Here is a 13,379-nt window from a genome sequence, read left to right on the forward strand (position 1 = left end):
TGGTTATGCTCTCTCAAACAAAACCATAAGTAGAGCTAGCAGAAATATTTCTGAATAAAGTTTCTTTTGTTGAAAAATGTTATTTTTATCAGAACTTCTGCACTGCTGCTGGCAGGGCTCCTGCCTTCAGAGCCGGGCTCCCGGCCAGCAGTGCTGCTCTCCAGCTGCCCAGCTCTGAAGGTAACGCTGCCATCAGCAACAGCGCAGAAGTAAGGACAGCAGTACCTTCTTCCTACAATAACCTTGTGACTGCTCCCACAACTCCTTTTTGGGTCAGGACCCCTACAATTACAACACTGAAATTTCATGAAATTTATGATTTTTGACGGACATAGACCGTGAATTTGGTAGGGCTTTTTTGGTATGGTGTACACATTTACATTGGCTTGTGGAGTTTGTGCTGGTATCTTTGTAGGCCTTGTAGACATTGATCAGAGTATAGTGATCTCCTCTGGGGTGGAAGATTTTTTGCCAGCAGGTAAGAGTATCCTCCTTTGTTCCAGGGAATGGATTTAGGTGCTTTTAGAAAAGTGTGTGCGGGCGAGGGGAAGTTAAGCCAACATGGTACTGTGCTATTAGGTTGGGGGGTGTTTTTTTGGTGTTAAAACTAATGATGGAATGGGTACATGCTTGAGTCTTCACATTTATTTAAAGTATTAAATATAACATCGGAAGTGCACATAGAGTATTAAAAACCACGCCAGCAGAAACATCAAAATAAATAGCCCATACATCCCACAATACCCCCTGCAGGGCAACATTTAATAGAATAGTTATGCCTTCCATTATGCTGTTATGGGTCAACAGTAGGCTGTATCAAGCCAACAATAAAAGACAATTCTAGAGTTAGCAGCCCTCAAATGCAAATACGCTGTTTCCAGATCTTATGTGTTCAAAAGTAGGGCCCACTGATGATCCATTAGAATGGCATGGAATGAACACCAGCCTAATTGTTCTATAAAGTGATGTGATGGAATTTATAAATTAAAGTATTTTGTCCTCCAAGGGGTGAAATAAGTTGACAAAAGAATTTCTAGTCAGGCAATAGTCCAATAATATTTTTCACAAGAACTTCCCCCTATTTGGTCTCTGCTAAACACAGGTGAATATAATGAGATCACAAAATTTCTCTCCTCAAAATGAACTTTCTCTTTCTGATAAAAAGTTGTGTTTGGAGCATAGAATTCAAGAATTCAATGATTCTCATTACGTCAGTGAAATTCATGCAAAACTTGAGTTTCATTGCATACTCAGAATAAAAACAGACTGGGGTGTAGAGATCTTCTCTTTGAGTAGACAAGAATTTGAAGAGCCTCTCAATAGCTAAATTGTGGATTCTGGGGCCTGTATGACAATGCTAGGCAATGCAATGAGCCAGTATGGGTTTGGGCTGGGGGCTCAAGGGCCGCGCACTAAAACATTATTTAGGAATTCCTGTTACCATAGCAGCAATGGTGAGCATTACAGTCAAATTCACATGAAGCTAAAATGGACTTTGACAGCTGTGGATCCTGAGGAAACTCTGACCTAATTATTCCAAATTCAAAAAGGTTTCCATCATTATCCTTGGTGCCAGATAATCAAGATCTTCTAAACCCTGCATCAGATTTTCAGGAGCTAGAAAAGGGGGAACAAATGTTAAATGTGTTAAATACTCCCTTATGTAAAAGTGACTGGAGTCAGATATCTGAAAGTGAATAAAGGAAGCTATCATAAGAGGAATGAATGGAAGGGCACCAGATCCTTTGCAGCTAAATACATAAATTAAATTGATATTGCAAATATTTCCCCTTTTCTTCTTAGGTCTAAGGTTCCAAAGCTATTCAACAGACATTTTCTGCACAGCAACAGCAAGCTTAGGTATTGCTGATGCTTTTTATACCTGAGGAGTTTGTGGCTTTTAGCAAAGAGAAAGAAAGGATATGTTGAGGAACCATGAATTATTTTTGAAACTGACCTACCCAAGCAAATGAATGGTAGAATTTACAGCAGGTTATTCTGCATAGATCTTGGCTCCAAAACATGCTTAGTTCTCCGGGGCAGGAAACTGGAGAAGCTTTATACACAAAATAAGGGGTTAAAATAGTTTGTACCTATAGATAGTGCAAACACTGACTGTGCTGATGGCCTCCTGTTTTTCCCATCTTGCTGAAAGTATCAGAGCAGCTTCCAGAAGACAAGAATTCGTGAATGCCCCAGGATTATAATATAGGTTGACTCCAGTCAGAATTCTTTGCCTCCTCTCCTGGAAGCATGGAGCATAGCCCATAGCCTTCTGACTCCAACTGTTTCTTTTTGCTTGCTTCCTTTTCAGTGGAAGTGGACAAAAGATACTGGGATGATTCCAAGAAGAGGATTGAATACAGGGAGAAGCCAACAAAAAGGAAAGCCAAAGGCAAGCTCTTACAGAGCTGCCAACTTTCCCAGTATTTCTGTGAACCCCGTGATTGTATTTGTTTTTTTAATAACTGCACAAGTGTCAAAAGAAAGATGAGGATGATCTCCTTGTGCTCACCAAAAATGGCTGCCCTTCCCTATTGTTTCCACAGAACTGAAGGCACAGGCTGCTCTCACCACAGATAGCTGCCATCTCCCTATAGCCTTTCCAGGTGGGAGTGAGGCTGTTTCTAGTAAAGATAGTCACTGACTCCCATTGTTCTCAAGATAGCCATCCCCTATTTATTGTGTGTGACCTAGGCAGGAACAGGGGAATTTTAAGTCTGAAATGATCACATGCATTTTCACCTAAATACTTACAAAGTCTGAAGAAAGAATTGCCAGGGTGTATGGTCTCCAATAGTGGCTCAGTAAAATCCTTTCATAACATGATTTATTGATAGGAGGGTAGGACCCCATCACTGCCAGCAAAAGCATACTCAGCAAGATGTCTTTCTATTTCAAGGATGTAGATAGCTGAGACTATCACCCTCAAGATCGTCAGAGATGCAAAATGGCCTCCCCTGGTTCATTAAACCTTCATTAAACACTTCTGAGTAGACTTCAAACCCAGAGCCAAATTTTGAACCTTCAAATCCAGAACCAGATTTTAGACATAAGCAGCAGTGGCTCCAAGCACCAGCGCTCCAAGCGTGTGCCTGGGGCAGCAAGCCGCGGGGGGCACCCTGACGGTCCCTGCAAGGGCGGCAGTCAGGCAGCCTTCAGTGGCTTGCCTGCAGGAGGTCCGCCAGTCCCACAGATTCGGCGGCAATTCAGCGGCGGGTACGCCAAAACCACAGGACCGGCAGACCTCCCGCAGGCAAGCTGCTGAAGGCTGCCTGACTGCCGTGCATGGGGCGGCAAAAAGCTAGAGCCACCCGTGGACATAAGGTACTCCAATCTATCTCTCAAATAAGATCACCTTCTGACTTAGGATATTATTTGCACTAGCTGTTCTGATAATTCTACCTGGAGGGGAGTAGATGATGATCATTTCACTGGTAAAGGAGTTTGTCAGAGACCTTTCTCTTTTCCCATCATGTATCCCTCTCATAGTTTCATAGATTTTAAGATGAAAAGGGAACCATTATGGTCATCTAGTCTGACATCCTGCATGGCACAGGCCATTGAACCTTACCTAGTGTCTCCTGCATCAAGCCCATAACTGCTATTTGAGCGATAGTGATAGTGTATCTCTTAGAAATACATCCAGTCTAGATGTAAGAGTTCAAGTGATCCTCTTCTCCTTAACTCTGTCCTCATGGGTTTCTGCTTCCAAACTACCTAACTGGGTGGGAAGTGGAGTCAATCTATATGTATGTCCTAGGCCTTTCACCGATATTGTGTTTTTTGCTTCCAGTAGATGATGCCATAATAACTAGCTATTCTGATAACTGCAAAAGACTGGAGAACAGGAATTACTCTGTCAACAAATGGAGGTACTGGTGAGTACATTTCCCTTACATTTTTCAAAACCTGATTAACAGGCTATAAGAAGACTTTTCAACCACATTTTTTCTCAGTGAAAAATCAAGTCGTAACTCAGACTTTTATCACATTAGAGGTTCCATCCTCCCTTCAAGTGACATGCTCAGTAAACATGACTTAAAGACGACAAGTAAGAACTTAAATTCAGTAAACGAAAATGAAAAACTGGGAATCCCCCTACTAAGGGTGAAGTTCAATACCCTTGAGCAAAGCATAAGTAAATAGGCTTTGGATGTACTTCATCTGCAACCACCTTCCCTGAATGCAATGGAATTGCCATGATTCCACTGCGCCAGGTACCTTCCACTGCCTCTTTTCTGCTGGGTGAACTCATTTTATTTCTCATTTGTTGTTAGAGGTGTTGCTAGAACAAAGTTCTTTCTATGCACCTGTCATAAACAGATAGCTAAGGGTTAAAGTCTGTTTTACCTGTAAAGGGTTAACATGCAGTACCTGGTGACCACCTGACCAAAGGACCAATCAGAGACGAGATAATTTAAAATCTCTGTGGAGGGAAGCCTTTGTCTGTGTTCTTTGTTAGAACTCTTTTTGAATCTAAGAGAGACAGTCATGTCTCCAAGCTCTCCTGGAGTAGTTTCTACTAATTAATAGTGAGTATTAATTAGAAAGGTGAATTAGTCTTATGATTTGTTTTCTACATTTGCAATTGTGTGTTTGCTAAAGGAAATGCTTTATTCCTGTTTGCTGATATTGCTTTTTACTGAGAAAGGGGGAGGGGGGATTCTCTCCAGAGATTGATAAGGTTATTCCCTATGAGTGTCCAGCTTGGGCTCATAGAGATTCTGTATTTTCTTTTTAGTCTTTAATAAATTCTTTTCTATTAAGGACTTGTTTGGTCTTTCCTTGGGTGGATTCTCAGGGGAAGATGAGGGGGAGGTATCCCTCTGTAGTTAGATCCCGGTGTCTCTCCTAGGAAAAGGAAGGGGGGAGGAAGCAGGGGGAATGGTTTGTTTCCCTTGGGTGTAAGAACTCCATGGATTTGGGGCTCTTGGAATCCCCTAGGATTTTGGGGAAGGACTGTGTCTCAATCCACATTTCCTGATTGAGTGGTGGCAGCTTACTAGATCTAAACTAAGATTTTAGTTTAGAGGGAAGCCAAGTCAGGTCCCCACATTGGAGCCCAACAGTTCCAAGTGGGGGGTGAGACCTTTGACAGCACCTAAGACCATATGGGGAATCTGTCTATGAACAACTTAAGAATTGATTGATTTTTATGAACTCTATAACTCTAACCCTCAATGTGTATTAAATTAGCAATTTGCTGACAGGGACTATATCACACACCCTATTTGGAAGCAGCTTCAGGACAATCAAATAATTTGTTAACTTGGAATGACCTTGCCTTGACTACAAGGGATATGCAAAAGAGACTGGCCAAGCAGCAGGAAACTGGGTTTTCTCTCGAGAGTGTTTGCAGATTTAAACATACCTATTTTTAAAAAGGAGAGCAAAGAGGATCTGGAGAATTATAGACCAGTCAGCCTAACTTCAATACCAGGAAAGATACTGGAACAAATTATTAAATAATCAGTTTGGAAACACCCAGAGGATAATAGGATAATAAGTAATAGCCAACATGGATTTGTCAAGAACAAATCATCCCAGACCTATCTAATTTCTTCTTTGACAAGGTTACTGGCCTAGTGGATGGGGGCAAACTGTAGACATGATATATCTTGATTTTAATAAGGCCTTTGACTCAGTCCTACATGACATTCCCGTAAGCAAACTAGGGAAATGTGGTCTAGATGAAATTATTATAAGGTGGGTGCATAACTGGTTGAAAGACCATGTGCAAAGAATAGTTATCAGTGGTTCACTGTCAGATTGGAAACAGATATCTAGTGGGGTGCTGCAGGGGGCTGTCCTGGATCCAGTGCTATTCATTATTTTCTTTAATGATTTGGATAATGAAGTGGAGACTATGCTTATAAAATTTGCAAATAACACCAAATTGGAAAGGGTCAGAATTATTGTGTAGGACAGGATTACAGTGCAAAATTACCTTGGCAAATTGGACAGTTGGTCAGAAATCAACAAGATGAAATTCAATACCAGCAGGTGCAAAGTACTACGCTTAGGAAGGAAAAAATCAAATGCCCTAATATAAAATAGGGAATAACTGACTAGGCAGCAGCACTGCAGAAAATGCACTTGGGGTTATAGTGGATCACAGATTAAATATGAGACAACAATGTGATGCAGTTGCAAAGAAGCTTCATATTCTGGGGTGTTTTTTAACAGGCATTTCATATGTACGACATGGGCGGTAACTGCCCCACTCTTCTCAGCACTAGTGATACATCAGCTAGAGTTCTGGGTGCCACACTTTAAGAAAGAATTGGAGAGAATTCAGTGGACAGCAACAAAAAAGATTTAGAAAACCTGACCTATGAGGAAAGATTAAGAAAATTGAGTCTGTTTAGTCTTCAGAAAAGAAGACCAAGGAGAGATTTTAGATCTAGGTTGTGCCAATATGTCTTTCTGACTTCCAGCTCATTCAATTTCACAATTGTTCCATTATCATCACAACAGCATCCTCATCTTTCAAACCTGAGAGCCTTTGATTCTCCTCTTTGTGTCTTTCAGGTATCGGACTAAATCTTGGTTCCACTGAAGTCAATGGAAAATCCCACCAAATTCAACAGGATCAGGATTTGGTCCTCTTTCCTCATTGTGGAAACTACAAGACACCAGTGGCTGTACTGACAACTTTCCAGGTGTCCAAGGGCTGCTCCCAATTTGCATACAAATTTCCATGAATCACTTAATGAGAAATAAATGCACACATACATAACATGTGTCTGTACTTACATCTTCACTGATAGATGACTAGAAATCACTTGCAGCACTGCTTCTGATCCAACTATTGAACCAGAAGGAGGAAACTGAAAAGTTTTAGTTTTTTACATTGATGGTTCATATAGTGCATCCATACTAACCGTGGACTCTGCACTGAGAGGAGCTGGCTGCAATGAGTCAAGGAAAATCAATTAGTAAAATAGAAAACAAGTAAAAAAGGTCTATTTTTAAGTTTTCTTTGATTATTAATTCCCCTTACTTTTCCTTTTACAAGGCTCACCCTGAAACAATGTGATGCATAACTTCGCCATAGTGTTGTGCCCGTAGTTAAATTAAAAACATGAACAGCATTTTCTTGCAAATGAACCACTTTATTCCACTCAGATGCTATGTGTTTATGTAGAGATCAGTATTTTGGATCTGTTTTGTATTTAATATTAGAATTCACGTCCCCGCCTATACAATATTAAGGATTTATAGTAATTGGAAGCATTTATTAGTGGGCATACAAGATTTAACATGATAATAGATGGGACCTTGAGAAAGTCAAAGCATCTGAGAAGAAAATAGGTTGGATATATAATAAGGAAAAAAAGTTTGAGTTTTACCACTGAGCCATGAAATGAAAAGTAATAGCTGATGAACAGGGAAGAGAACAAGAGTCAGTGACAGAAAATACTGACACAAGATTAAAAAGATCGGGCAGGGGAATAGCTATTCAGACTTAAAGTAATTACCAGGGAATCATGGAAAACTAATTTCTATAAATCAAAAAAGCAGTTTGCATTATAAGGTACAAAATATATGGCTGTCATCCTTATAAGCATCTGGGGTGTCAGCCAATTTCAGTCCCTGGGTTGTCTTAAGTGCGTTGCATTTTTATGCCACAGAGTTAGTTGCCATGAAGTTTAGAAGTAAGAATGGCTTTATGATTTTGCTAGCAGTGTTACAAAAACAAAAACAGAAAAAAAATATTATATTAGAAAGGGCAAGTTAATAAATGCAGATTAGACAGGTGAAGGAACAGTAATACAATAAAAAATGGAAGGGATTTTCAGATATTAGTTTGCATTTTCAGGCACAAATGCAGCCAATAAAAAAACCATTGTAAAAATGGCAAATGTTCATTTGAGAATTCTTTATGGTATGTTCCTATTAAATAAAACCCATCATAAATAAGGCAAACAAGAGCGGCATAAATGCTTATATTTGAAAGGCTTTCTTTAAAAGAATAGGGATCTGCATTGTTTTATAAAAAAGGTTTTTAACAATGAGAAAAATGTCATTATCAGGACTGCCTGCCAAAGCTAGTTCTATTGCTATCCTAAAGGCAAACTTGCAAAGCTTTGTGACTCAACTGCTACTTCTACAAAAACAAATTTAAAAGGAAAATCGAGAATTTGGTAATTGTTTACATATGTTTCCTGGTTGTTAAATCTCCTGAAGTTTGAAAATACAAAGTGTTTCCTTATCAGATATTTTTCTTCCATTGCCCGTGCACCTTGGCTACTTCATATTGAATTGGTTATAGATCATTTTTAAAGGAAAAACACCAAGGAAGCAGTTGTTTTGGAAAATAAGTGTATAAGTAAGTAGGTGGACTTTGCAACCTAAAAATGTAATTACGTATAATGCTTAGCATTTCAATAATGAGGATTTCAAAGTGCTTCACAAGCATTATGGGCTAGATATCTACAAAGGTACTTAGGCTCCTTAGTTAGGTGCCTAGTCTCTCTTTTACAGTGCATGGGGAGGGTTAGGCAGCTAAGAATGGAATCCACAAAAGCCAGCATGCTCCATGGGGAGCTGCCTAAGCTAGTCTATGTGAAAAGCTGAGGAGACAGGAGTGGCCTAAGCCCCTTCCCTCCCCTCAAAGGCAATTAGGTGTCTATCTCCACTTGGGATACAGAGCCATAAACCTTCTCCTGGAGTTAAGCGCCTGCATCTTTTCTCACACAAAAGGGAGGAGGAGTAGGTGCTCCACTCCTCATTTATAACTTCTAGTCCAGTGGTTTGGCATTCCCCCAGGATCTGAGAGACCTGGGTTCTAGTTCTCTCTCTGCTTGATGTAACCACTGGGCTGTGGAGTTTAACAGGGCAGGTCTTGTTCAATCTCTCCCATTGAAGCTGTTCTACTGTTTATAAATACTCATTAGGCAAAAAAATAGAATGAGAATGACTCTATAGCCCAGTGATTAGGGCATGCACCTGGAGGATAGGAGACCCACATTCTAATGCCTCTGTGCCAAGGCATATTTATTTTATTTATACGCAATGGAACTGTTTCAAGAGAGACTGAGAAAGCCTGCTCCCCAGAATACCCTATAGTCCATCAGTTAGGACACCCTTTCAGGGGAAGACCAAAGTGCACATCCCTTCTCCAGATCAGCCAGAGCGGGGAGGGGAGCTGAACCTGGGTCTCCTGGGTCCTGGGTGAGTCTTCTAACCACTTGGCTAAAAGTTAGAAGGGAGTGAGAAGTGGCAGCACCTCCTAAATCAGTGGCTATTATGCATTGGTTTAGACATGCTCTGAGCATGCCTACCAAACTGGGCCCTGCAGGTGGGGGAATGCATTGCTTGAGGATACCAGTAGGGCTTAGGCCTGAGATAGGCACCTGGATGCCTAGACTTAGGTGGCTGTACACATGCTCATAGGCAGATTTTTAGGCACCTAGGGGACTTCAGGTAGCAGCTGAGTGTGAGTTTTGAGGATCTTAATGGTGCCTAGATATTGCGCCTAAGGGGGCAGTCAGGTGTTTAAGTTCTTTTGTTGAGCTAGCCCTATGTCCCCTGTCTTACAAAGATTTATGCATGTGCTTAACTTTATTGACTTCAGCTGAACTAACTCACATACCTAAAGTGAACCTACACATCTAAACACCTAAAGTGGTATTCAGGTATATCACCTATACCTAAAATGTATAAGTCTTTGCAGCATCATGGCTTAAATGATTGAGAATCACAACCTTCCTATGAAATAGAAAAGTATGATTATTTCTGTTTCATAGGTGGTAAAACTGAGACAAATAGGTTAAGTGGTTTACCTGAGGTTACATAGTAAATAAGTATCAGAGCTGGGAATGAAAGCTAGGTCTCTCAGTTCCAGTCCACCAATTTGAATTGATGCCTATTTAGAGGATCAGATTTGACAGTACCTATTTAAGTTGCACAATGCTGGGTCCTGTTCTTTCTTCCTATGTTTTGAAAATTTCGGCTGTACATGTACAATACCTGTTCCTTGGTAGATCTGAGTGTTAAAGACAGCAACACTTCTGTTAGCTGCTTTCAGGTAACCCTGCAGCTTTGGGGGAAGTAATTCAGACCCTGGGTCTTTGTTGGAGAAAACGGGAGTGTCTGGCTCAGCAAGACAGGATACTGTGGTCCTGAGCTGGCAGGGAAAGCAGGGGTAGAAGTAGTCTTGGCACATCGGGTGGCTGCTCCCAGGGGGTTTCTGTGATCCAACCCGTCACACCATGAATATGATTAAAGCAGGGATTGGCAACATTTCAGAAGTGGTGTGCTGAATATTCATTCTACTTTAAGGTTTTGCGTGCCAGTAATACCATTTTAACATTCTTATAAGGTCTCTTTCTATAAGTCTATAATATATAACTAAACTATTGTTGTATGTAAAGTAAATAAGGCTTTTAAAATGTTTAAGAAACTTCATTTAAAATTAAATTAAAATGCAGAGCCCCCTGGACTGGTGGCCAGGACCCGGGCAGTGTGAGTACCACTGAAAATCAGCTTGCGTGCCGCCTTCGGCACCCGTGCCATAGGTTGCCTACCCCTGGGTTAAAGGATTAGAAAACCTGCCTTTATAATGAAAGATTCAAAGAGCTCAAATCATATCTCTTAACAAAGGAAAGGTTAATAGGTGACTTGATCAGTCTATAAGTACCTACATAGGGAACAAATATTTAATAGTGGCTTCTTCAATGTAGCAGCGAAAGATCTAACAATAATATCAAATGGCTTGATGTTGAAACTAGACAAATTCAATCTGGAGCTAATTTTTAATGTTGAGAGAAAAATTTACCAAGGGTTGTGGTAGATTCTCCATCACTGACAATTTTTAAATCAAGAGTGAATGTTCTAAAATATGCTCTGGGAATTATTTTGGGGAAGTTCTATGGCCTGTGTTATATACTAGGTCACGCTACATGATCACAGTGGCCTGGGAATCTATAAATCTCTTCTTTCATTTACTCCACAGTTTTCATTTGTTCCACTGTCTTGCCTAACTTATTTTTCATAGCTTCCCCCCCCACCCCAAAATGCCTCAAGCTCTTCTTTACCCTGAGTTCACACACTCGTGTTCTCTTAGCTGATGGTAGCTATGTTGTATCTGACCATGTCCCAAATAGCCTTGAACCACCTAGTCTCTGTTTACTTTACAATCTTGTACATATTAGCAAAATTCCCTCTTCGTCCTTTATCTTTCCATAAACACAGACCAAATTTTTCCCTCAGTTCCTAAACAGAACATCCTAAAATCCCTTTAGTATTTTATTCATCCTTGAACCCCTCTCCATTTCTATAATGCTACTTTTATACTAGGTCTAGCAGTACTGAGCATTTTCCCTAATATAACTCTACTAATTCCACCTACTGCACAAGCATAACTTCTTTTGCATTCATACAAGGCATTTATTTATCCTAGAATTTTCTTTTTACTAGAATGTGCCTAAACTGAGGGATGGAAGCTAAGTATACTCAGTGACTACTTCTGTCAAACAAGGTATTCTGGATTGTGTGTCAGAAGATTCCCCTCAAGAGCCCAGGAGCTTTATGCTTCTCATCTATCACCAAACTGGCCCCACTTTTTCACATTGCTGTTAATGTGCTAGTTCCTGTCTGAGCCCCTGGCTGACCCATGTGCCTTGCTTCTGTCAGGCAGGTATCTAGCAGGGGGGAAATGGGATGCTATTGTATGCATGAGACCTAATCCACTTTCAGCAGACAAATTCTTTCTGCTCCCCATAATAGCACCCAACAGTGGGAATTAACCACTGTGTAGCAGAGTGCTGGTGCAAAAGCACCTAATTACCCCTGCTCAGCCAGCTCCAATGAAGGGAAATAGATTTGGAGTGGTGAAACAGACCTGAATAATAAATCTGAATAATAAAGTAAATAGCTTTACTTTATTATTTATTTTCAACTCTAAAAACACAATGGAGGTCACGTTACTATCCATTAAGAGAGTAAAAACTCCAGTATAACTAATGGGGAAAACAGCCAGCAGCACATTAGCTGTGGTCAAGGACTACCTTGTTTACTGCAAAGTACAGAATAATTACTTATAGAGACAACATAAAAGCACATTGTAGAGCAGGTTGAGTGACTTGCCTTCTGACAGACGGATGAGGTTGATCATTTCACAGTGAGGCCTTCCCTTCAAGAGATTATGTTACAGTAGTGAGTTAGCAAAATCTCATGAAATTAGCTGAGATCTTCACCATTTGCTAAAGTCCCCTGAGAATAACTGATGAAATTGCAGTGCTGTCAGCTTTGAACTTGAACTGCAGATACTGCTTTGAACCTTATGTGGGTCAAAAGCCAAACACCACCTCACCTCAGTCCAGTTCTAGTGAGAGTTGACCGTTTGTTCTGGTATCTGGGAAGATATTGGGTACCTCAGGATAGCATAGGTTGGCATTAAAAACTTGTGCCTATAGCAAAAAACCCTCTCATCTAGGGACTGATCTTGTCCATTTGAAGAAAATACCTGAGGAGGCCCCAGTCATTGAAAGGGAACCAATGGGAGTCCATTAAAATATTTTGAGGGTATGGTCCTATATTTCTAAAATGATTGGCTGTGAAAATGATGAGAGGACAGGTGTGAAAATATAATAGTGTTAACACTGCACTGTTACCACGCTCTTTCCTCTGCAGCTGACTTGCTTCTTTTTAAAATGAGAGAGACAGAATTCCTTCTGTATTACCCTACCAGGTACAAGAAAGATAAAGCACCAGAAGAGGTGAACTAAATAAATGTTGAAAGTAGCAGCTCTACTGGTGCAGGCAGATGCTGTCCGCTTTATTTCTCTTGTCTTTTTTATTAATATTATGGTGAATTTATTACTACTCTCAAAACAGGAGAGTCATTCTACATAAGACAGGCATACTGAAGGAAAGAAAAGAAACAGGAGTCTTTTGTTCAATACTGGAGGATGGGTTTGAGATCATTTTTAACCTTGTCATTTTTTTATACAGTATTTTCCTTAAATAAATGTTTGACTTGAATTGAAGGTCGTACTAAGCAATGTCCGCTCATGCATCACAAAGATAAGGACAAAACTGATCACCTGAAAAAGTACGCATTAATTAACCATATTTGTCTATTTAAACTGTAAACTCTTGAGGTTAAGGAGTGAATCTTGCTATGTTTGTGCAGTGCCTAGCACAAGGGAGCCCTAAGCTTTGTTGGGGCCTCTCAGCCCTACTGTAGTACAAATACTGAAGACCTCAGATAGGATGTTTTTGAATATTGATTTTGAGTTCATTATGTCATTCATTGTCTTTTGCTGAGATTTTTTTCTCTTTCTTGGAGTAATTCACCAATGACAACTATTTATAAATGAAAGTGTTTGTTATAAAGGCAAATTGCTCCATAAAATTATATCTTCAGT

At 40.2% G+C, this 13,379-nt stretch overlaps 1 protein-coding gene across 1 annotated transcript in view; it reads right to left on the reverse strand.

The window, feature by feature from the left end:
• Window positions 1-13,379, reverse strand: part of DHX32 (DEAH-box helicase 32 (putative)) — a 36,069-nt gene that overhangs the window by 1,076 nt on the left and 21,614 nt on the right. The window contains 5 exon segments of the mRNA XM_039547610.1: window positions 381-519; window positions 1,412-1,463; window positions 1,465-1,567; window positions 1,570-1,617; window positions 10,898-10,924. Of these exon segments, the coding sequence (XP_039403544.1) occupies window positions 381-519; window positions 1,412-1,463; window positions 1,465-1,567; window positions 1,570-1,617; window positions 10,898-10,924 (369 nt within the window).

The sequence above is a fragment of the Mauremys reevesii genome, linkage group 7 (assembly GCF_016161935.1).
Source record: "Mauremys reevesii isolate NIE-2019 linkage group 7, ASM1616193v1, whole genome shotgun sequence".
Classification (NCBI taxonomy): domain Eukaryota; kingdom Metazoa; phylum Chordata; order Testudines; family Geoemydidae; genus Mauremys; species Mauremys reevesii.